Raw genomic sequence first — 24,670 nt, 5'->3', positions numbered from 1 at the left:
ATGGGGCGCACAAACAACTATCTAGTAATTTCAAGAGATAGGGTTTCATTGAAAACACTCATATTACGGTGTAAGGGGCGTGGGGGAAAATCTATCAATCACTGGAGAAGTTCTTAAATATCTCAGTATTTTATATTTTTTTGTTTTATTGTATCGTGGTTATCTCAATCCAGGGAAATTAATCTGCTTTGTCACAGTCAGTCATCAGATTATCTGTGTGGGAGATAATTATCTATTTCACTTGCTTTGGCAATGTAAACATATGTTTCCCATGCCAATAAAGCCCCTTTGAATTGAATTGATTATGGGGAATCACATTTTATGAACTAATTGCCATACTGTTATCTGTGCCTTGATTGGTCGAGTGATCGAGTGATATAGCGTCTGGACTATTTGAATTTATAAAGATTATTATGATACTGCAAGACACCACCACAGATGTAATTTGAGAGAGATTTTAGAACATGTTATCTTTGGCAGTAGGTGTGGCATCAAAGAGAACTGGGTGCCATCTATCACTAGATAGACGGCACTAATTGGTCTTTTGAACAATCACATCAGATCTTTTCACTGATCTGATATGTAAAAAGAACATTTAGTGAAAAAAATATCAGAATTGGGCAGCCTGTCTAAACGCAGCCATAGTTTCATCAGCTGTGTCGTGTTGAAAGAATTGTTCAAACATTCCCCATTACTTATTTTGTTCATGTTAGAATGCATACACCACCCTGATGGATACAGTCACATACAGTGCCTTCAGAAATTATTCACACCTTTTTACTTTTTACACATTTCATTTTGTTACAGGCTGAATTGAGATGTTGTGTCACTGGCCTGCAAACAATACCCCATAATGTCAAAGTGGAATTATGTTCTTAGACATATTTACTGATTAATTAAAGATGAAAAGCTGAAATGTCTTGATTCGAAAAGCATTCAACCCCTTTGTTATGGCAAGCCTGAATAAGTTCATGAGTAAAAACGTGCTTAACTAGTCACATAATAAGTTGCATGGACTCATTCTGTGTGCAATAATAGTGTTTAACATGATTTTTGAATGACTACCTCATCTCCGTACTCCACACACACAATTATCTGTAACATCCCTCAGTCGAGCAGTGAATTTCAAACACAGATTCAACCACAAAGACCAAAGAGGTTTTCCAAAACATAGGTCCCCTTTTTTGTGAGGTTTTGGAAAACCTCCTTGGTCTTTGTGGTTGAATCTGTAGGTAAAAATAAAACAGCAGACATTGAATATCCCTCTGAGCATGGTGAAGTTGTAGATTACATTTGGTAAATCAATACAGCCAGTCACTACAATGATACAAGCGTCCTTCCTAACTCAGTTGCTGGAGAGTGTCACGCCCTGGCCTTAGTTATCTTTGTTCTCTTTATTATTTTGGTTAGGTCAGGGTGTGACGAGGGTGGTTTGTGTGTTTTTGTCTCGTCTTGGGTGATTGTTTCCTGTGTCAGTGTTTGTGCCACACGGGACTGTTTCGGTTTGTTCACATTTATTGTTTTTGTATTTGTGTTCATGTTCAGTTTTCTATATTAAAACATGGACACCTACCACGCTGCGTATTGGCCTGATCCTTGCTACACCTCTTCAGAGGAAGAAGAGGAAGACAGCCGTGACAGAGAGGAAGGAAACCGCTTAGGGATTTCACCATGAGGCCAATGGTGACTTTAAAACAGTTAAAGAGTTTAATGGCTGTAATAGGAAAAAACTGAGGATGGATCAACAACATTGTAGTTACTCCACAATTCCAACATAAATGAGAGTGAAAAGAAGGAGGCCTGTACAGAATATAAATATTCCAAAACATGCATCTTGTTTGCAATAAGGCACTAAAGTAAAACTGCCAAAAATGTGGAAAATTAATTACATTTATGTCCTGAATAGAAAGTGTTATGTTTGGGGAAAATCCAACACAGCAAATCACTGAGTACCACTTTTCATATTTTCAAGCATGGTGTTGGCTGCATCATGTTATGGGTATGCTTGTCGTTGGCAAGGATTTGGGAGTTTGTTAGCATAAAAATAAATGGAATAGAGCTAAGCACAGGCCAAATCCTAGAGGGAAACCTGGTTCAGTCTGCATACCAACAGACACTGGGAGATAAATGCACCTCTCAGCAAGACAATAACCTAAAACACAAGGCCAAAAATACACTGGAGTTGCTTACCAAGAAAACATTGAATGTTCCGGAGTGGCGTAGTTACAGTTTTGACTTAAGAGGGCCTGAAAACCTATGGCAAGACTTGAAAATGGCTGTCTAGCAATGATCAACATCGAACTTGACAGAGCTTGAAGAATTTTTAAAAGAATAATGTACAAATATTGTACTATCCAGGTGTGTAAAGCTCTTAGGGTCTTACCCAGAAAGACTCACAGCTGTAACCGCTGCCAAAGGTGATTCTGTTGTTGTCAACAACAATTACTGTACTGCGGAAGAGTTGTCTAACAACAATTACTGTACTGCGGAAGTGTTGTCTCACAATAATTACTGTACTGCAGAAGAGTTATCTAACAACAGTTGCTGTACTACGGAAGAGTTGTCTAACAACACTAACAATTGTTGTACTGTGGAAGAATTGTCTAACAACAAATAATGTACTGCTGAAGAGTTATCTAACAACAATTGCTATACTGAGGAAGTTGAGATTGTTCATATCTCATCACTTCTCAGATTACTGTGAATGTTTTGAAAACAATCAATAGCTGTGGAAAGAGAGATTTAGCTTGTGTTGTATTGACCTTTATTGCATCACCATCAAACCAATTGTTTTCAGAGACCTTCCACATGATTGGCCAAGCTATCAGATACACAGCGTGATCAACCAAAAGCCTTTGTAGCTAACGTAGTATGTCATTTCTTTCCCCAACCTTCCTGCACAACAGCGAGAAACAATTATAATGTCAGTGTTTGCCGGTCAACCTTCAGAGCGTGAACGGACCAAAATCATCAAATGAAGCACTTTTCTGTTCTACGAGTGACATCAGTCTGGGTCTTTGAGAGAAATGAATTACCACGTTAGCTACCCCTGATTGATTCACTGAAATCTATAAGCATATGGACAGCGCTCCCTGAAGATGATGAAAAAACACACCCATTTTACAAGCTGCGTCAGGCATAACAGGCTTGTTTGACTTCTTTGCTGATGCTGCACCTTCCACTAATAAAGCCGCTCTAACTTTCTCATGACATCTGCAGTCTTTTTACAGGTCCCCAAGAGGCAATCCGTCCCATTTGTGAAGTGCTTTTTATTTGTCTTTTCTCTCCAGCCCAGATGGGAGGATGAAGCTTAGGCTTTAATGCTGCAATGCAACAAACAGTCACCACGTACAGATGCTCGGGGCTCTGTCTACACCGCATACCTTTGCCATGATAATCAACAGCTCACTGGGCTTAATTGACATTTTGAATGCTGATTATTTATTTCTATCATTGCTTGAATTTAGTTTGTTTTTATTTCCCTTCGCTGTCTTAATGAGATTTAATTGATTCACATCAAATACCCCCGAGGCTTGGAATAGATTTTCAGGTGCTCTGCTCTCCACGAAACGGTTGATTCTTTATTGTTTTCTGCAGACAGGGTTTTGGTTTGGAAGAGCACACAAATCTTGTATGTCAAACCTAGTATGACGTAATATGCATGAAATAATGTATTCATCAAATGTAGATAAATGCAGGAAAAACACTGACAAGCAACATGCATTTCTATTTCCTCCTTGTTTCAAAATTGTAATAAAAACCGGACTGGTTCGAGACCTGAATGCTGATTGTCTGAAAGTCGTGGTATATCAGACTGTATACCACGGGTATGACAAAACATGTATTTCTACTCTTCTACTTTACTGGTAACCACTTTATAATAGCAACAAGGCACCTTGGGGGTTTGTGGTATATGGCCAATATACAGCGGCCATATACCACACCCCGTCTGGCCTTATTGCTTAAATAAACCTGTGGAGTTTTACTGTCATCCTGTATGCAGTTTGATCACAGCAAGATCCCGCTATTCACCTACAGATTCAAGATTCATCCATGTGAATTAGTTCATTAATCTCATCACGCCTGGATAACTGCAGCCAAAACAGTAACGAAAGTCTCAACATACACAATGCTGCAGACTGTGTCCACACTAACCACACAGCTACCTATACAATGACATCTTACCTGCACTGTTTAAACTCCATTTAGTATGTTACTCAGTTAGGACGTTGACACGGTTAGCCTCATTGTCATACACGTTGCATATACTTCTCCATGTCTGTTCGGCTGGTTTATAATTGGCTTAAAAGTGCATATTCCTGATAAGAAACATTCCAGCATAGAGAATTATAATTATACTGCAGATTAAAAGCTGTAAAACCTGCAATATTAACAAACTGTAGTAGTGATGAAAAATGTAACGTGTATTATCTCAAAATTGCATTAACTGTTGGCCATGTGTCATGACTTGACTTTAACATTAATCAGATGACTGTTATTTATCTAATCAACTAACTATGTTTAATTGTTACCCGATTAAAGTAATCATGTAACAATTAACTTATCAGGATCTGGGGCACCACGAGAACGGTTCTTTAAAGAGTTACCATCTCCGGAATTAAACTCTATAAGGTCTTTACCTACCACATCATATAAACAATCAACTAATTAATCATAACCTCATAACCTCGTATCATATCATCATTCTGAACAGTCGTAACCTCCTTGCATGTTAAAAAAACCCAGAGCCTTACTTATGATTCAATACTAGACAAATTGGTTGAATTATTCATGTACTAGCTAATTAATGGTAACACAGGATAAACATACATACTTAATACGTTAACAACAGGTCCCTAGCAGAATGACACAACATGGCTGCTTGTTACAAAAGAGATGGAGAGGGGGGGGGGGGGGGGCAGAGACATTTGTACATTTAGAAACTTCTCTCACTTACAGTAATCATATACTTTGCACACGAACCACCACCCACTTTGAGTGAGAAATCATGAATGTATTTACGTGAAATGTCTTGGTTCACCAGATCTCTCTAGGTGGACAGGGCCGCCGTGGAAAGGGAGTTGGGCCTTTTCACGGCATGCTTGTAAGGCTCTGATTGTCCAAAATGGTTCTGACAGTTTTCATACTGTTGTCCTTCTTTGTAGTTGTCCGGTATCCGGTGACTTGTCGTGTAGTCCTGAACAGAACTACAGAGTTTATTTTCTTTCTTTTCGCTTCTGAATATGCTTCTTTGAAGATAGGCTAGCCAGCCGGGTCGATAGTTCCCAGTGGGGTGATGAGAGTAGCATAATGCAATGACTTGAGCAGAGTAGGATAGTCCTACTTAAATCCGCTTTCGAAGATACTTTACTTATGACAGCTAATCAGCCGTACTAGTGATTGTCCGGTAGGTGAGTTTAATGTATCTACCTCGTGTTGATATTCAAAGTTCAGACCACTTTAAACATGCAGCTGCAGCTTGATGTCTCTCTGGTCTGCTATTTTAGTTTCTTACCCATCATTTATACAGTTTGCAGGAAAGGGGCGGACACGCTCTCTTACCTCACTCGGGGGCATGATTTGTCAGTTGTACAAAGTAATGTAAAACAATTATCTCTTATAGTTTCTCAAATCACATCCATCTCTTAACAAAAACACTTTCAGAATTTTTCTTGTTACATGCCCCATGCATAGTATGGAAACTTTGTACATGTAGTGGGTATACTTTCCAAGGTACAGTATTTTCTTCATAACATTGTTAATGACATCACAAAATAACAAACAAAATGGCACTAATTTTCAATAGATGGCCTCTGACCATTCCCCACATTTTAGGTTAGAAATATTGTTCCAGTAGTTGCTTTTGAACGTGTTAGAGTTTCAGCGGGAAAAAGGTCTGTTGAGACAAAGCACATTCCTTTGGCGAATTTGGAGAGAGAGACCTGCATCTTCTCCCCTTGATTTACAACAAGACGTGAGTTGTTAATCCCCCCTAGTTCTCCCTCCTGATTGAAGTTATTCATTGCAAACCTGATCTGACCTATTTGAATTCTCGTGGACAGTCATGACACATGATAAACAAAAACCCCAGCTTCTTGCCCTTGAAGTATTCCCAGTCATGTGTTTTGGGCTTTTAAGTTGCCTTTAAAGTGGCTACATCCATTTTTGGACATAAATGAATGATGATTCTTGAAGACTACAGTACAACTGCCTCACTGCTTAGTTCAATGGTTGTACCCCATGAGAACTCAAAATGTAAACTTGTTTTACTCCAATGTTTGTAAACAATGTAAATGTAAACACTGTATATCCTCAAAACCCGGTTAAAACTATACATTTTATATCATGGATGGTCAGTCCATGCATCCATATCCCTGTCTATGAATTTAAGAGTGTTTACATTTCTCCAGGCCCATCCCTCAGCCTTATACCAAAACAGAGGCAGGATGACCACTTTGGCATTTTTTTCAATGAAAGATTCTAGCTTTAAAATACATAAACCTGCAATATAAACAAATGTGGTAGTAGTGATAAAAATGTAACATATATATTATCTCAAAATTGCATTACCTGTGTGCCCTGATAAGCAAAACCCCAGCTTCTTGCCCTTAAAGTATTCCGAGTCATTTGTTTGACTTAAAGAGCCTTTGAGGTTTTTTCCAAAGGAAAAGTCTCCCTCCAGGTACACATGCAATGACATTTGGTCCTGTGAGCCTCACCCATTCAGGCTTATCAGTCTTCAGTTCTTGTGACCTTTACATAGCGGTGTATCTGCGCTTTGCACATAGAATAATCCCATTGTATTGCCAAAGAAATCCATTGTCCCAAAGGAGGACCGACCTTGTTGAAAGGTGTTAAACATAGATAAGGCCCTGAATAGGACCTTACAACACATTGTAGGAAAAGTTAAGTGGATGTAAGATGGTATCTTCGGTTTTGCTTTGGAAACCTGCTGAGACAGACCTGTTGGTTACTTTGTTGTACACAAAGCTGTTTATGAGATAGTATACACAAGTAGTGATACTATGTTTTTGCTTGCTGCAGAGAGGCTTCAGGCATAAATTGTTTTCCTCTGAGAGCAAAGCAGAGGTCTTGAGTGTTTGCTTCTTCCTCCTAGCTTGTAGTTAGCTCAGTTGAACATCTGCCCCCGGCAGAAAACTTGTACGCCCCCAAACATTCTGATCTAAGGAGAAGGGTTGCACTGCAGAGTGTAATCTTTTGACACTGCATAGGATGAATCATTAGTAGTAGCCAGGCAGTTCTTTCTGGATACGAACAGCTTGTCAAAGAACTAGGGCTGCAAAGCTACTGGTAATCTACCAAAGTTTTCAAATAAAAACTATGGCAATCCATTGTAACTTTGGTAATTTATACTTGAATAACTTATTTTTTTATTCATATATAGTGTTCATGTATTATATCTGTGTCCATATTGTTCAATGGTGTATAGTAGATAGACCATATGGGTCAAGAGAAAATAGCCTAATTCATGAAAAAAGCATCTAATCAACAATGGCATTATGTTCAATTAACTGACTTTTGTCACAACTGCCACCAGTTTGACCACAAAACATTGACAACCAGTACATATTGACATAGTAAAATAAATACAAGTTTGTAAAAATATATATAAAAGGATATTTCATGCTGAAACTGTAATGAACACGAGGGGAGACAGAGATCTGGTTTCAAGCGCAGGGAGCAGAAGGTGTTTATTGCGAAGGACCACAGGTGGAGGCAGGTAGCTGGGTCCAGGGGCAGGCAGAAGGTCATACCCAGGGGGTCCAAAAGGGCGACAGTGGTGTGAGCTGGAAAGTGGGCTGGGAAGTGAGCTGCGTTCAGGGGATCTACATGTTTGAGGGTGTGAGTTGGAAGCAGACGTTACAGAAACCCTCATATTTAACAGCAATGGTATTCAGTAAGTTGATGGTTTGTATTTAGGAGAATGTTTTACAGCTTTGTCATTCCATTTTTCAAATAAAATGTATCTTATTCAATTATTTCTTATGATCCACCATACAGTGGGCCAGAGATCATTACAGAGACCTGTGATAATCTGAAGTACCCAAAGGGCCACTAGATGTCTTGTGATAGATTACATAAAATCATTGAAAGAAAATTCTGGTAGTTTACTGGTAAACTTCGAAGGTTTCCAGTAATATACCCTCCCTTTGGAACCCTACAAAGAACCAGCAAATATACGCAAATGTTGAGATAGAACAACAAGTTATAGACACACATTTCATCATCGTGTTTTTTTATTTCTCCTTCAGAAAACTGTGTGACTGACTGCTGATCTTAGAGAGCGTAAGACTGTCACGCTTGACTCTGTTTCACGGTCCAGATGAATTTAGTCCAGTCAGACCGGGAGGCAGCAGCGTTCACTGTGGGGTTGTAGTCTCATTTGTAGGGATAATGGCTTTAATAACCTGTCAGCTATTCTCCTTCACAGGAAGCAGTCCTAATGTCCTGTTTGTTTACACAATATCTGTGCTGCTGGCCCCCTGTGCCAAGGCTCCATGACTATATCTGTGCTGCTGGCCCCCTGTGCCAAGGCTCCATGACTATATCTGTGCTGCTGGCCCCCTGTACCAAGGGTGTCTATATCTGTGCTGATGGCCCCCTGTATGTTAATGCAACAGATTCATCACAAACTTGTTCCTGCTGTGGCTGTGTCTTTACATCCCTGTTTCATTGGGGAACAATGTGAGAAAACATAGCATCCACTGAATGTTAAACCACACAAACACACACACATGATTGATTGTTTCGTTTTTTCCATATTTTTTCCAAGTTCAGGTTGAAAACAAATAAAGTACATTTCATCCATTCCCCAAACCCAAGACATTTCTTCCTGAACGATCATTAGCCCTATAGTCTCAGCTCTCTCTCTCTCTCTCTCTCTCTCTCTCTCTCTCTCTCTCTCTCTCTCTCTCTCTCTCTCTCTCTCTCTCTCTCTCTCTCTCTCTCTCTGAAGAGTAAACCTTACACTCACAAAAGTTCTTAAGGAATAGAGACATTCCAAATGTCATATTATGGCTATGTACGGTGGTGTAACGATGTGCAAAGTATCTCTCTCTCTCTCTCTCTCTCTCTCTCTCTCTCTCTCTCTCTTTCTCTCTCTGCCAGTGTCTAAGCTCTGTGGAACTAATGCCGCTGTCCACTGACGCCCAGTCATCCCTCAACCATTAAAGTGCAGGCAGGCAGACAGACCTCCGCCTCAGGCTATAATCCCCCTATCAGGCCAGAACTGGGTTCACCCAATAGCACAGCTGGCTAAACAAGCAGGGACTTTCTGACTGTCTCAGACCATCTGCAGATCTCATTTGTCCTCACAACACTGGAATGGGGGGCTAGGGTGCAGTGCACAAACACACACCTGAAATCCATCAAAGAGGAACTCCTTTTTTGAGGTGTAATCCTACATTAGGATTACACCTCCAATTGTCTGCTGGTATGTTGTGTGAAATTGTGTTGTTTATGTGTATTGTAGCCTAAGTGTGTTGTAGTCTGACTCTCCTCTTTGCTCTCCAACTGAGCGTAATGACAGTTTTAGCTGTCTTTAAGGAGCGTAATGACCGTTTTAGCTGTATTTAAAAAAACATCCTTCAGCTGAGCATAAAGACAGTTTTAGCTGTCTTTAAGGAGCGTAATGACAGTTTTAACTGTCTTTAAGGAGCGTAATGACCGTTTTAGCTGTCTTTAACTTCTCTATGCTACAGATCCCTTTTACGGGATCATTTTCCTGTTGTAGTCTGACTCTCCTCTTTGCTCTCCAACTGAGCGTAATGACAGTTTTAGCTGTCTTTAAGGAGCGTAATGACAGTTTTAACTGTATTTAAAAAAACATCCTTCAGCTGAGCATAAAGACAGTTTTAGCTGTCTTTAAGGAGCGTAATGACAGTTTTAACTGTCTTTAAGGAGTGTAATGACAGTTTTAACTGTCTTTAAGGAGCGTAATGACAGTTTTAACTGTCTTTATGGAGTGTAATGACAGTTTTAACTGTCTTTAAGGAGCGTAATGACAGTTTTAACTGTCTTTAAGGAGTGTAATGACCGTTTTAGCTGTCTTTAAAAGAGCCTCCTCCAAGGACAGTACTCTCTAATGTTACTCTAATGTTGCCTTGATCTGTCAAGTGCTTCATAGGATTTCCATTTTTTATTGTAGTTTCTTAAAGATGGAATTTGCAGTAGGGGGAAACAGCGCCACTGGCTGCCCCACCCCTGTTATTATTGTCTTTGTTGCCGAGCTGAGGAGCGCCACGAAAGCATGGTAAAAAAAATTGCAGTACATATTGTGCTTTTCTATTGCGCATGCAATGATGTCAGAGGGGGAAAAACTGTGTTCGTTGTTTACAGTAATGTTTTTGTTATTGTAATACCGCAAACGGATTAAAATTATACTCCAGTCTCCTTTCACCTCATTTAACACCTGTTTTACTTAACAAAAGGCACATCTCAATAGGTGGTTCAGGTAAGTCATGACATGGCAGTGGGGGGATGGGCCTTTCCTATTGTGTTCTCTATTGCTCCTCTATTGTTCTTCAGGCAAAGGGGAAGGCCGGTGACATCACAGAATCCCATCAGACCAAATCCTTGAATGCCCCACTCCATTAAGTTTGCAGTTGTGTCTAAAAAAATATAGTTTGATCAAAACATATTTTTGGGGGGCCTTTAGTGTGTGTGTACTTTACTGTATTTATACTTGTGATATTGCTTTTCAAACAGTAAAAGTTCAAAAAATTGCTGGAGGACAATTCCAGCTTTAAGAAGAGGCCTATTTCAAACCTTTGCTTCTTGAATAGGCAAAGAGGATTCTGAATATCAATGACTCCTTCGTAACATTACCATCAGCATTGCAGTGAATTCATTCAACAATACATTAAGATTAACCACTATATTGTTGTAATACGAGGTAAACATCTCTTTTGCTAAAGGATAATGCCATTTTAAACATCAACCAATTCACAGGCGAGATGCCGCCACATGTTAAGTGAAAAAAATGGGGGGGAAATTGTTGACGGGCGTCTTCTGCTCTAAACAATTTGTAGTCTACACAGAAAGCATAATTTGCATTAATCCAGCTGTAAACATGGGCAATGAACAACAACATAGAACAGCTATTCAGAGAGCAGCAAATGCACTAAAGGCAAGGACAGCAATTTACTGCAGTGAGCTAAACCAGAGTGATTCTTGGTAGTGTTAAACAAATCTACTTTGGAACAAAAGTATACACCTCACACATGGTTATATTACACTGTAAGTGCATCACAGAAGAATGAAATATAACAAAACTTTTTGACATAGAAACACTGGAATTTCTGCATAAAAATTAAATAAAACCGTTATTAATTACGAAATTATGAAAAATATGAATACCATTCCACCCATTAGACCACTAGACCAGTTGACTGCAGGAAAGAGAATAATGCATTTCAAATAGTCCAAGTGTGAAGCACTGAAGTCGGAAGACAAATGTGCTGTGCGAGAGGCTCAATAGATTACAGCCATGTAAACCTCCTTTGTGAGCTGCATGACAAGACAGTCATTTGCAGCCGTTTCCGTTCAGTGTGACATTCAGTGGGAAGGTTGCCACAGTGTTTATTGAGGACGTCTCACCTTTTGTTTTATTGAAATCTCAGGGCTCGTCTCTAAGGAGATGTGCTCTAGCTAGTAGTGATTGTCTCGGTTATGTCACTGATTATTTTCTTCATATTTCAAGTGTGTTTAAAGGTCACGTCAGTGACTTCTCACAAAGAACATCTGTTGATGTGAGAGCATACATCTCAATCCAGGATCTATGGGCAATTTTAAACTTGCAACATGACACTTGAAATATTCACATTTGTGTTAGATGAAGAGCATGCAGACATTCTACTGGTTAAATTACAAAACTAAATGTAAGTGGTGTATTAGCAAGGAGACATAGGATTGTCAATCAAAACATTTTGGATGAATGAAGATGAAGATGAAGATGGGGGGGGGGGGGGGTTCTTCCATAGGCACCAATGCGATAGCAGCTGGGTCTGGTCTGCTTGGTTCATTGACTGTATGTGAACAAAAAAAAAATGAGGGACTGGGATGTCTCGCTTCCTCTTCAGTCTGTGGTTTAGTAAATGGATTATAATAGATTTGACAGGAAATGGGCCTGATTCGAGTTGAGTGGTCAAACTGGTTTGCAGCGTACCGTCTGTAAAAACATTTAGAAGAAGAAGAAATGTCACCCACTTCAAGAAAACATATGCCCTCGGAGCAAGGGAGTAGTTCTCTGTCACAGAGACTCATGTGTAAAAAGTAATTTACTCACACATCCACAGGTACTCAGATTCACAGGAGCATGACTGACCTGAGCTGTACACTCTTAGAAATAAAGGTGCTGTCTAGAACCTAAAAGGGTTCTTCGGATGTCCCCATAGGAGAACCCTTTGAGAACACTTTTTTGTTCCATGTAGAACTCTTTTGCGTTCCATATAGAACCCTTGCCACAGAGGGTTCCACTTAGAACCAAAAAAGGTTCTACCGGGGACTAAAAAGGGCTATCCTATGGGGACACCCGAGGAACCCCTTTGGAACCCAATTTTTCAGAGAGTGTAGATGCAACACATCCTGATTGCCTAGTCAACTTTACCCCTACCCACATGTACATACTCTATTGCCTCAACGACCTCAACTACCCCAACTACCTCCTGCACATTGACTCGGTTCCGGTACTCCTTGTATATAGCCTCGATATTGTTTTGATTGCGTTAGAATTTCCTTTTTATTTAGCAAATATTTGTCTTACTTTTTTAACCCTGCATTGTTGGAAATGGGCTCGTAATAAGCATCTAACCACTAGGCTACCTGGAGCGTTGGACTCGTAACCAAAATGATTGCAAGATCAAATCCCCGAACTGACAAGGTAAAAATCTGTTGTTCTGCCCCTGAACAAGGCAGTTAACCCACTGTTCCTAGGCTGTCATTGAAAATAAGAATGTGTTCTTAACTGACTTGCCTAGTTAAATAAAAATAAACATTTAACTGTAAAGCCACCATAATTTGTGATGAATGGCCACCAAGCCCTTAATAAAAACTAAGTCTGAAATTGATTTGATTTGATTTTCCCTTACAAAAAAAAGTATCAACCCATACAAAAATGTCCACCTACAATTATAATCCACATAATAATTATTGTCCTGTTGCTGCAAGATTATTAACTTTCTGTAGCAAACCGTCTCAAATTAAGATTCTACATCTGTATGTTGTCTCATGTAAAGTCAGTGGCGCTGCATGCTATTGGGCAGGTCTGTCTGTAGGTTGATTCTGCTGCTACTATTGGATAGAGCGCACTCAGTGCAGCTGTTTCTCCATGCATGACCATTCCCCCTAGGCGTTACCATCCCGTGATAGTGGGCAAGTGGGCATGACTGAGCATGATTGAAATCAAAACCCAACCCTCAAATATCCAATGATTTAGGAACGTCAGATATTTGCCTAAATCTCGCAAATCTCTGTTTTGTAAGAAACTGACTTTATGCCCAAAATTATTCTATTTACACTTTGTAGTAAATTCTGGCACTAGAATCAATGTTTCTGACTAGCATCGATGCCACATAAGCCATTTTCAACCAGATAAGTTGTTTTTTTTGGTTCAGCTCCTCTTTAAAGGAGCTCAGGCCAACTGCTGTGGCCCTATTACTTGGTATTTATCATTTTGAACACAGGATTTGAACACAGGATTTGAACACAGGATTTGAACACAGGATTTGAACACAGGATTTGAACACAGGATTTGAACACAGGATTTGAACACAGGATTTGTAACGAGTCAGTACTAGAAAGTAGACATAATACTTGTTTTTGTTTATCTGCATCAACAAACCTCACATCCTTTGTGCATAAAATCATAGTCATACTCTTGATATAAACACAATCTTCCCATTATTTTTTTAGATTAGTGCCTGCGTAATTTCCATAAGTAAAAAAAACAAAAAATCCCCATACAAATTTGCTGCTTTAGCAACACACCCAGTTTCTAACATCCTCAGCCTTATCGGTGTTGGGGCTGCAGGGGATGGCTTGCATCATTTCAAACCTCATTTAACACTGAACCATGCCCCCTTCTAAAGCCGAAATTGCCCACCACGGAGCCTAAGAGTGGCTCCAGACATTCATTAGCGTAATGAGAACAGGCCACTGTTCTGCTGCCGCCCAGCGAGCTACTTCTCACTGTAGTTGTGGCGACCATCTGCTCCAGGGCTCCCAGCCAGCTGTAGGATATTCCTGTCAAAGCAGCCCTAGAGAAGACAGAATACCCAGTGAATACCCAATGCTCAACTCAATCACCTCAGAAAGAAGAGATGGATGGAGGTAGAGTGGAGCTCTGTTGGCGATGTATGTTGGACTTCTCCGAACCAAATCCTTCTGCTTTTCATGTGGTCCTTCATGATGTCAGAGATAAGATAAGCTGAGTACGCAGTCATGTGCCACTTCGGTATCCGCCAGTTTGCAGCTGCAATACAGAAAACAGTTGACCATGGCTCCTAGTGGCTGAATAGGCTATAGAGCCTCAGTGGAGGGGGAGGGGGGTCCTTGTGTAATGTTATGAATAGGTTATAGTAATTTGTGAGGCCAGGGCAGGAGATGTCTAGATGGGTAGTTGACCAACTGTTCAGCTCTGGAGGAGGTTGAGTTATCAGCTGGTCACAACAAACATTTGAAGGTCAAGTCATTCATTTGAAAATGTTGGCGGAGTGGTCGAGAAATGAGAACAACGGGAGAGACCTCAACAGGATTTTTGGGGATGGCAGTTGTAAATCTAAATGACTTAATAACCCATGGGGTGTTTCAAATTGGTGTTCTGATTGTGGTTTTATTGAATGAATAGTCCGAGAATAATTACTTTTCCATTAGCAAATGACTCAACTAAATTACTTCTATTATGATGTTGAGGGTCACCATTGTGGTCACTGCCAATCTCCAACAGTGACAAAGAAAAAAGACAGTTACAGTAATATCCTGAGGGCTAGTTTTTTGTCCAACAGCAAGTCTACCGTCTGTGAGATGAGTTCTGTTAGCCAGTGCCTGAAGGCAGGCGTTTGATAGTTCCTCATTTGGATAGTGATTCCTTGATTTCCCAATGGGAAGTAAATCGTTATTTCTCACTTTCCTGGCTCTGACCTCTGGATCATTCCCAGGAATTGTATTGGTTGGTGCATGTGTTTTATTTCCTCTCCGTACAACATTGATGACCCTGAGCAATAATAAGACATGACTGACTAAGCCTCAGCGGTTTAACTAAGGGATGGAGCTGATAACTGTCTGTGTCTCAAATATTAACCATATTTCATATATAGTGCACTACCCTATGGACCCTGGTCAAAACTAGTGCACTATAAAGGGAATGAGGTGCCATTTGGGACACAAAGGCTGTTATACCTCAGATGAGATTAATTATTGACGCACGGATCCCTTTAGCGGTATCATTTTCGTAACCAACTGCTGAATTGCAGAGCGCCAAATACAAAAAAAATTGCTAAATATATTTATAATCATGAAATCACAAGTGCAATATAGCAAAACACAGCTTAGCTTGTTGTTAATCCACCTGTCGTGTCAGATTTTGAAAATATGCTTTACAGCGAAAGCAATCCAAGCGTTTGTGAGTTTATCGATGACTAGACAAAACATTAAGAACACCTAGCAGCCATGTAGATTGGTCACGAAAGCCAGAAAAGCAATAAAATGAATCGCTTAACTTTGATGATCTTCGGATATTTGCACTCACGAGACTCCCAGTTACACAATAAATGTTCCTTTTGTTCGATAAAGATTTTTTTTATATTAAAAAAACTCCATTTGTTTGGCGCGTTATGTTCAGTATTTCACAGCCTTAGGCAAGTCATTAAGGCTTGACGAAAATTCCATATAGTATCCGTAAAGGTCGTAAAAACATGTCAAACGTTTTTAATAATCAATCCTCAGGTTGTTTTTAACATCAATAATCGATAATATTTTAACCGGACAGTAAACTATTCAATACTGGAGAGAAAGAAAATGTCGAGCAACGAGCTACAACTAATGGAGGGACATCCGTGTATCCACTGACGCGTTTTGATAAATCTCGCTCATTTTTCAGAATAAAAGCTTGAAACTATGTCTAAATACTGTTCACACCCTGAGGAAGCCACAGGAAAGGGATTCTGGTTGATATCCCTTTAAATGGACGAAAAGCAGGCAATGGAACAGTGATTTTTCAAAATAGAAGTCACTTCCGGGTTGGATTTCCTCAGGTTTTCGCCTGCAAAATCAGTTCTGTTATACTCACAGACAATATTTTGACAGTTTTGGAAACTTTTGAGTGTTTTCTATCCTACTCTGTCAATTATATGCATATTTTAGCATCTGGACCTGAGAAATAGGCAGCTTACAATGGGAACGTTATTTTTCCAAACATAAAAATTCTGCCCCCTAGCTTCAAGAGGTTTAAGACCCATTCACATGGGTATTGTGCAGCACACATGACTGAACATTGTTGAATTGTTGCAGTTTTTTCCATGTCTTTTTTTGTTTCATTCAGCAATTGTTAAAAAACTTCTTCGGGATCGGTGTCCCTTCCACGGGACGGTTGAGCTAACGTAGGCTAATGCGATTAGCATGAGGTTGTAAGTAACAAGAACATTTCCCAGGACATAGACATATCTGATATAGGCAGAAAGCTTAAATTCTTGTTAATCTAACTGCACTGTCCAATTTACAGTAGCTATTACAGTGAAAGAATACCATGCTATTGTTGGAGGAGAGTGCACAATTTTGAACGTGAAAAGTTATTCATAAACAAATTTGGCTCATTTGGGCAGTCTTGATACACAATTTAGACAGCAATGCAATGGTTCATTGGATCAGTCTAAAACTTTGCACATACACTGATGCCATCTAGTGGCCAACATCTAAATTGCACCTGGGCTGGAATAATACAGTATGGCCTTTCTCTTGCATTTCAAACATGATGGTACAAAAAAAATACAAAAGAACAGTTGTTTTCTTTCTTTGTATTATCTTTTACCAGATCTATTGTGTTATATTCTACTACATTCTTTTCACATTTCCATAAACTTCAACGTGTTTCCTTTCAAATGGTACCAAGAATATGCATATCCTTGCATCAGGGCCTGAGCTACAGGCAGTTAGATTTGGGTATGTCATTTTAGGCGAAAATTGAAAAAAGGGGCTAATCCTCAAGAGGTTTTTAAAAAAAGGTTGATTGTTAGCCAACTGTAATCTATATTTTTCTCTAATCTTTTTTTCCCTTGCAGTATGTAACCTAATTTCCATTTACTTCAGTATATAATAGGTATATAATTGAAAACTGTCAAGGAAGCTGTTTTAGAAACATTGCTTTTCCTCTCCTCTGTTGCAGTTTAATTTTGTTGGGAAGCTGTTGGGTCCACGGGGCAATTCCATGAAAAGATTACAAGAAGAAACAGGAGCAAAGATGTCCATCCTCGGAAAAGGCTCCATGAGGGACAAAGGAAAGGTATGATGACAACACCTCCTTGGAATGTAGTCACTGACTGTCTGTATGTTTTCACCTTCAGTTAAATACCTACTGTATGATGTAGAAAAGCTTTTTGGGTTTGTTTTTCAGACCAATGTCTCTTTTTCAACTAAGCCATGCAGAATACAAAAATACAGGCATCAAGTACAAATACAAAATGCAATAAACAAATAGGAAAAACAAAGAAAAAAGAAAAGAAAAACAAAACACAATCATATAAAACAAACATATTCCAAACATGTATTACATTTCTGCTATTTTCTCATGGTCAAAAAGGGTAAGAACGAACATCTTTGGCCTCCCGAGTGGCGTAGTGGTCTAGAGATTCTGGTTCGAGTCCAGGCTCTGTCGCAGCCGGCCGTGATTCGGAGACCCATGGGGCGGTGCACAATTGGCCCAGCGTCGTCCAGATTAGGAGAGGGTTTGGCCGGCAGGGATGTCCTTGCCCATAGTTCTCTAGTGACTCCTGTGGCGGGCCAGGCGCATGCACACTGACTGGTCACCAGGTGTTCAGTGTTTCCTCCAACACGTTGGTGTGGCTGGCTTCCGGGTTAAGCGGGCATTGTGTCAAGAAGCAGTGCGGCTTGGTTGGGTTGTGTTTCGGAGAACACGGGGCTCTCGACCTTCGCCTCTCCTGAGGCCGTACGGGAGGTGCAGCGATGAGACAAGACTGTAACTACCAATTGGATACCACAAAAATTGGGGAGTAAAAGGGGGGTAAAAAAACAAAAACATCTTTAGAATTTTCTGAATGAGGTTCAATGACATTCGTTTCATACAGTATATCCCGGTATTTTGTCAAATGCTAGCCTGATGCACAAAATGTTTAATTGAAAGGTCAACCTTAAATGCATTCAAATACAAAAAGAGGAAAGTAACTGTGCCACAGTATGTCTGTATGTTAACGCTACTGTAGCCAAGATAAATGTAATAGGGCTTTACGTATAGAGAGCATTTTGCTTCCCAGCCAGGCTATTCATTCTCACTGACTCGTGGTCCCCTGAAACCAGCCTCATCTGAGGATCAACACCGGCCTAGAGAACAAAGGTCTGGGTGGTCCAAGTAGCTCACTCAGGACATTACTGGAGCTTCAGTAGGTCCCAGTGTACTGCTGCTGTATAATGTTACACAGCTATTGTTAGACCTGGACACATGAATACACACATCTATAGAAGATGATAAAATACCTACTGATCTGTACAACCTCAGTGATGGAAAAGGAGAACTATGTTCTCTAACACCCTACATACACAGTAGACACTTTCATTCTGGTAGCTGTCAGAGTTATTGAGCAAAAACGTCTTTCTACTGAGTATTGAACCTGTAAACGTTTTACATTTAGTGAATGTTGCCCCCTTATATACTAGCATTTGGTATTTAGAGAATGTATAATAGTCAAACGCATTTTATGAGAGGTTGCCTTCATTTAGATTGTCTGTTATTTGAGACATACTGTACAAGCGCGTCATAGAGTTATCTCCTGTATTTGTTACGTTTCACATTTTCTTACGTCTTGTGTAGACGACCGTCTGTATCACCATGGATATGCACACAGTAAACATGCCTATAAAACAATACACCCGTTGTTACTATTTTCAGTGGTGAACAATTGACATTGTAGCAAGGCAATGATGATGCCTTTGAGTAAACATGTTTTGCTCTTTTTGGAACTAAATCAAATGTCCCTTCTTTGTGAGCACAACATTGCAATAACCTTGCAGACACGTTTACAATTGACTTTATATGAAGTGAGCGTGAATAGAAAGTCTGAGGGAAGGAGGTGAATTGGATTGCGAAAAGCTCACATCTGATATGCTCATATTGCAATGTAAACACTCTTGCAACATATTTCTTTCACATCAACTCCAACAATAGGATCATGTATGAATACTCTGATGATTATCTTGGACTTGATCCATCGTTTTGACCACAATCGAAATTGACAGCCTTGATCTGCATTTTTCGGGTGGTTTTTCCATGGCAGGGCTCAGGAAAGCTTGCCATGCAGTAGTTCACCCTAAAATGTCAACATACACAATGTTTACTGTTCTTGAGACTTGATTTGAACACTGATTTATGTATTCAAAGAAGATGCTGCTCCCTTGCATTAATTCTAAACAGTTTGACATCTCTCCGACTCAAGTCTGCATTGATGCATGCGAAGAGTAGATTGTTAAAGATAACATCAAGGCATAACATCTCCACAATCATCAGTCCCTGTGTATAAACATGTTGGTTTTGCTTGGTTGTAAGATCATTTCAGCTCCACAACAGAACTTCACAGACATTTTTATTTCATATTTAATTTGATTATTGAGGCTGCACTTGCATATTTTTGCATATATTACCCAGAACAGATCCAGTATCAATTGGTATGTCTCCAGATCAGTTTATTTTTGAAAACTTCATACCGTGTGTACAACAGAGGTGTACTGATTCTCAAGGTGAATATTTGAGCATGCATATATTTGCATAAATAATTCTCTTGGGGAATTTCAGACAATCCAGCTGACCCTTGTTTGAGTCATGTAATACAAACTAATTTGATTTCAACAGAGACCACTGTGTTGTTATGTCTGATGAATATGCAGTCTGACTGAGTAAGTCTTTTCAAATGGATACAGAAAACTTGAAAATATCAGCTACAATAGTTTTCTTGAATATGTTTCACAACTGTTTCAGGCAAAGTAAATCCAACAGTGAACCAATAGAATCATGAGGGCCCTATTTTGATTGAGTCAATATAAATGGGTCATTCTATAAACTAGGGTACCAGTGAGGATTTTCTACACTGGACAACTTGTTACAGCTGTTGATAAGTCATTGATAATAATCTTGAAATATTTTTCACGTCATTACATTAAGATATAACGGGGATCATAGCTTTATTCAATCAAATTCAAGAGTAGATTTAAGACATACAGTGCATTTGGAAACTTTTCTGACACCTTGACTTTTTCCACATTTTGTTACTTTACAGCCTTATTCTAAAACTGGTGGAATTTTATTTTTGTTCCCCTTGTCAATCTACACACAATACCCCATAATGATAAAGCAAAAATAGGAACATTTTGCAAATGTATAAAAAATATAAAACTTAAATATGACAAATTTTTCAAACTCTTTACTCAGTACTTTGTTGAAGCACTTTTAGCAGTGATTACAGCCTTGAGTGTAATCCACAAGCTTGGCACACCTGTATTTGGGGAGTTTCTCCCATTCTGCTGTGCAGATTCTCTCAAGCTCTGATGTTGGATGGGGAGCGTCGCTGCACAGCTATTTTCAGGTCTCTCCAGAGATGTTCGATCGGGTTCAAGTCCAGGCTCTGGCTGGGCCCCTCAAGGACATTCAGAGACTTGTCCCCGAAGCCACTCCTGCATTGTCTTAGTTGTGTGCTTAGGATCATTGTCCTGCTCGAAGGTGAATTTTCACACCAGTCTGTCCTGAGCGCTCTGGAGCAGGTTTTCATCAAGGATCTCTCTGTACTTTGCTCAGTTCATCTTTCCCTCGATCCTGACTAGTCTCCCAGTCCCTGCCGTTGAAAAACATCCCCACAGCATGATGCTGCCACCACCATGCTTCACCGTAGGGATGGTGCCAAGTGTCCTCCAGACGTGACGCTTGGCATTCAAGCCAAACAGTTCAATCTTGGTTTCATCAGACCAGAGAATCTTGTTTCTCATGGTCTGAGAGTCCTTTGGGTGCATTTTGGCAAACTCCAAGCGGTCTGTCATGTGCCTTTTACTGAGGAGTGGCTTCCGTCTGGCCACTCTACCATAACGTCCTGATTGATGGAGTGCTGCAGAGATGGTTGTCCTTCTGGAAGCTTCTCCCATCTCAACATAGGGACTCTGTAGCTCTGTCAGAGTGACCATTGAGTTCTTGGTCACCTCCCTGACCGAGGCTCTTCTCCCCTGATTGCTCAGTTTGTCCGGGTAGTCAGTTGTAGGAAGAGTCTTTGTGGTTCCAAACTTCTTCCATTTAACCCTTGTGTGGTGTTCATGTTTTTGTTATTCACCCAATGTTCACAGGTCTGATGGACCCACAATATTTTTGTGTTTTTAAAACAATACAGCCATAACTATTTAATTAAAAATACTTAATACTTAGATGTTGACTTATAAATTACAAGCAATATAGGCAGCGTACATGGTGATTATTTGCCATTTACCTCTGCTAGATCACATTTATCAATAAAAGCACAATTTTTTTTTTTTTTTTTTCACCTTTATTTTACCAGGTAAGCTAGCTGAGAACAAGTTCTCATTTGCAACTGCGACCTGGCCAAGATAAAGCAAAGCAATTCAACACATACAACAACAGAGTTACACATGGAATAAACAAAACATACAGTCAATAATACAGTAGAACAAAATAAAACAAAAAGTCTATAAACAGTGAGTGCAAATGAGGTAAGATAAGGGAGTTAAGGCAATAAATAGGCCATTGTGGTGAAGTAATTACAATATAGCAATTAAACACTGGAATGGTAGGTGCAGAAGATGGATGTGCAAGTAGAGATACTGGGGTGCAAAGGAGCAAGATAAATAAATAAATACATTAAGGGGATGAGGTAGGTAGATAGATGGGCTGTTTACAGATGGGCTATGTACAGGTGCAGTGATCTGTGAGCTGCTCTGACAGCTGGTGCTTAAAGTTAGTGAGGGAGATATGAGTCTCCAGCTTCAGAGATTTTTGCAGTTCGTTCCAGTCATTGGCAGCAGAGAACTGGAAGGAAAGATGACCAAAGGAGGAATTGGCTTTGGGGGTGACCAGTGAGATATACCTGCTGGAGCGCGTACTACGAGTGGGTGCTGCTATGGTGATCAGTGAGCTGAGATAAGGCGGGGCTTTACCTAGCAGAGACTTGTAGATAACCTGTAGCCAGTGGGTATGGCGACGAGTATGAAGCGAGAGCCAACCAACGAGAACGTACAGGTCGCAATGGTGGGTAGTATATGGGGCTTTGGTGACAAAACGGATGGCACTGTGATAGACTGCATCCAGTTTGTTGAGTAGAGTGTTGGAGGCTATTTCATAGATGACATCACCGAAGTCGAGGATCGGTAGGAAAGTCAGTTTTACTTGGGTATGTTTGGCAGCATGAGTGAAGGATGCTTTGTTGCAATATAGGAAGCCGATTCTAGATTTAATTTTGTATTGGAGATGCTTAATGTGAGTCTGGAAGGAGAGTTTAAAGTCTAACCAGACACCTAGGTGTTTGTAATTGTCCACGTATTCTAAGTCAGAGCCATCCAGAGTAGTGATGCTGGACGGGCAAGCAGGTGCGGACAGTGATCGGTTGAATAGCCTGCATTTAGTTTTACTTGCGTTTAAGAGCAGTTGGAGGCCACGGAAGGAGAGTTGTATGGCATTGAAGCTCGTCTGGAGGTTAGTTAACACAGTGTCCAAAGAGGGGCCAGAAGTATACAGAATGGTGTCATCTGCGTAGAGGTGTACCAGAGAATCACCAGCAGCAAGAGCAACATCATTGATGTATACAGAGAAGTCGGCCCGAGGATTGAACCCTGTGGCACCCCCATAGAGACTGCCAGAGGTCCGGACAACAGGCCCTCCGATTTGACACACTGAACTCTATCAGAGAAGTAGTTGGTAAACCAGACGAGGAAATCATTTGAGAAACCAAGGCTGTCGAGTCTGCCAATAAGAATGTGGTGATTGACAGAGTTGAAAGCCATGGCCAGGTCGATGAAGACGGCTGCACAGTAATGTCTCTTATCGATGGCGGTTATGATGTCGTTTAGGACCTTGAGCGTGGCTGAGGTGCACCCATGACCAGCTCTGAAACCAGATTGCATAGCGGAGAAGGTACGGTGGGATTTGAAATGGTCGGTAATCTGTTTGTTAACTTGGCTTTCGAAGACCTTAGAAAGACAGGGTAGGATAGATATAGGTCTGTAGCAGTTTGGGTCTAGAGTGTCACCCCCTTTGAAGAGGGGGATGACCACGGCAGCTTTCCAATCTTTGGGAATCTCAGACGATACGAAAGAGAGGTTGAACAGGCTAGTAATAGGGGTTGCAACAATTTTGGCAGATAATTTTAGAAAGAGAGGGTCCAGATTGTCTAGCAGGGCTGATTTGTAGGGGTCCAGATTTTGCAGCTCTTTCAGAACATCAGCTATCTGGATTTGGGTAAAGGAGAAATGGTGGGGGCTTTGGCGGGTTGCTGTGGAGGGTGCCGGGCAGTTGACCGGGGTAGGGGTAGCCAGGTGGAAAGCATGGCCAGCCGTAGAAAAATGCTTATTGCAATTCTCAATTATAGTGGATTTATCGGTGGTGACAGTGTTTCCTAGCCTCAGAGCAGTGGGCAGCTGGGAGAAGGTGCTCTTATTCTCCATGGACTTTACAGTGTCCCAGCACTTTTTTGAGTTAGTACTACAGGATGCAAATTTCTGTTTGACAAAGCTAGCCTTAGCTGTCCTAACTGCCTGTGTATATTTGTTCCTAACTTCCCTGAAAAGAACCAAGACATGGATGGAATACATCATGTTAATCTTGAACAAATATAAATGAATCAATGTTTTCATCAGTATTGACATGTTTTGCTTTGAACTGAACCAATTGAAAGGACAAATTTTACATACAGTATTTTATGGAAATTATAAATTAGCCCGATTGAACACAAATTAAGGCTGGTCCACAAACCACATGAGGGACAGAGTTTTACTGTGTGTTTGATGCAAATGTATTTCTTGCACTTGATGCATGTGTATTGTGTCTTCCTGTCCTTCTTGGGTCCACACACATCGCAGCGCTTCTTGTTGCTACCGGCTGCAATCTAGAATGATGATAACACTTAGTTCAGGAATTTTACTAACATCTCACTCACTCACATATATAATTACAGCAGGCCAAGATAGGAGAGTCAGACACACACACATTCAACAACATCACTCACACTTACTTCCGGTATTGGAGTTGTTGGTTCTGTGGGTCGGGCAGATGGGGCACCAGCATCCTCCTCCTAAATCCTCCTTACGATGGCTGCAGAAGCTGGGGTCCTTGGGTATGTTGCCACCTTTGGATTAGAGGTCTTACCAATGCCTTGCCCAGCTCCTCGAGGAAGAGCCGTCTCGTCTGTAACTTTCCTCTGTTCCAATCTGGGTTCTACGC

The 24,670-nt window shown here is 40.4% G+C and overlaps 1 protein-coding gene across 7 annotated transcripts in view; it reads left to right on the top strand.

Moving 5' to 3' along the window:
* LOC139580471 (KH domain-containing, RNA-binding, signal transduction-associated protein 2-like) overlaps positions 1–24,670 on the top strand; it is a 126,934-nt gene that overhangs the window by 34,052 nt on the left and 68,212 nt on the right. For 6 of the 7 annotated variants that reach the window (XR_011676045.1, XR_011676043.1, XR_011676044.1 and 3 more), the window contains exon 3: positions 17,399–17,515. The exons of the other annotated variant lie outside the window; for it this stretch is intronic. Coding sequence is in view for 2 of the 6 variants with exons in the window: in XM_071409205.1 (XP_071265306.1) it covers positions 17,399–17,515 (117 nt within the window). In the remaining 4 variants the exon portion in view is untranslated. The remainder of the gene's footprint in view (positions 1–17,398; positions 17,516–24,670) is intronic. 7 annotated transcript variants of the gene reach the window in all.

The sequence above is a fragment of the Salvelinus alpinus genome, chromosome 7 (assembly GCF_045679555.1).
Source record: "Salvelinus alpinus chromosome 7, SLU_Salpinus.1, whole genome shotgun sequence".
NCBI lineage: Eukaryota > Metazoa > Chordata > Actinopteri > Salmoniformes > Salmonidae > Salvelinus > Salvelinus alpinus.
The sequence above is the reverse complement of the archived record's forward strand: the minus strand, read 5'-3'. Positions and strand labels throughout refer to the sequence as shown.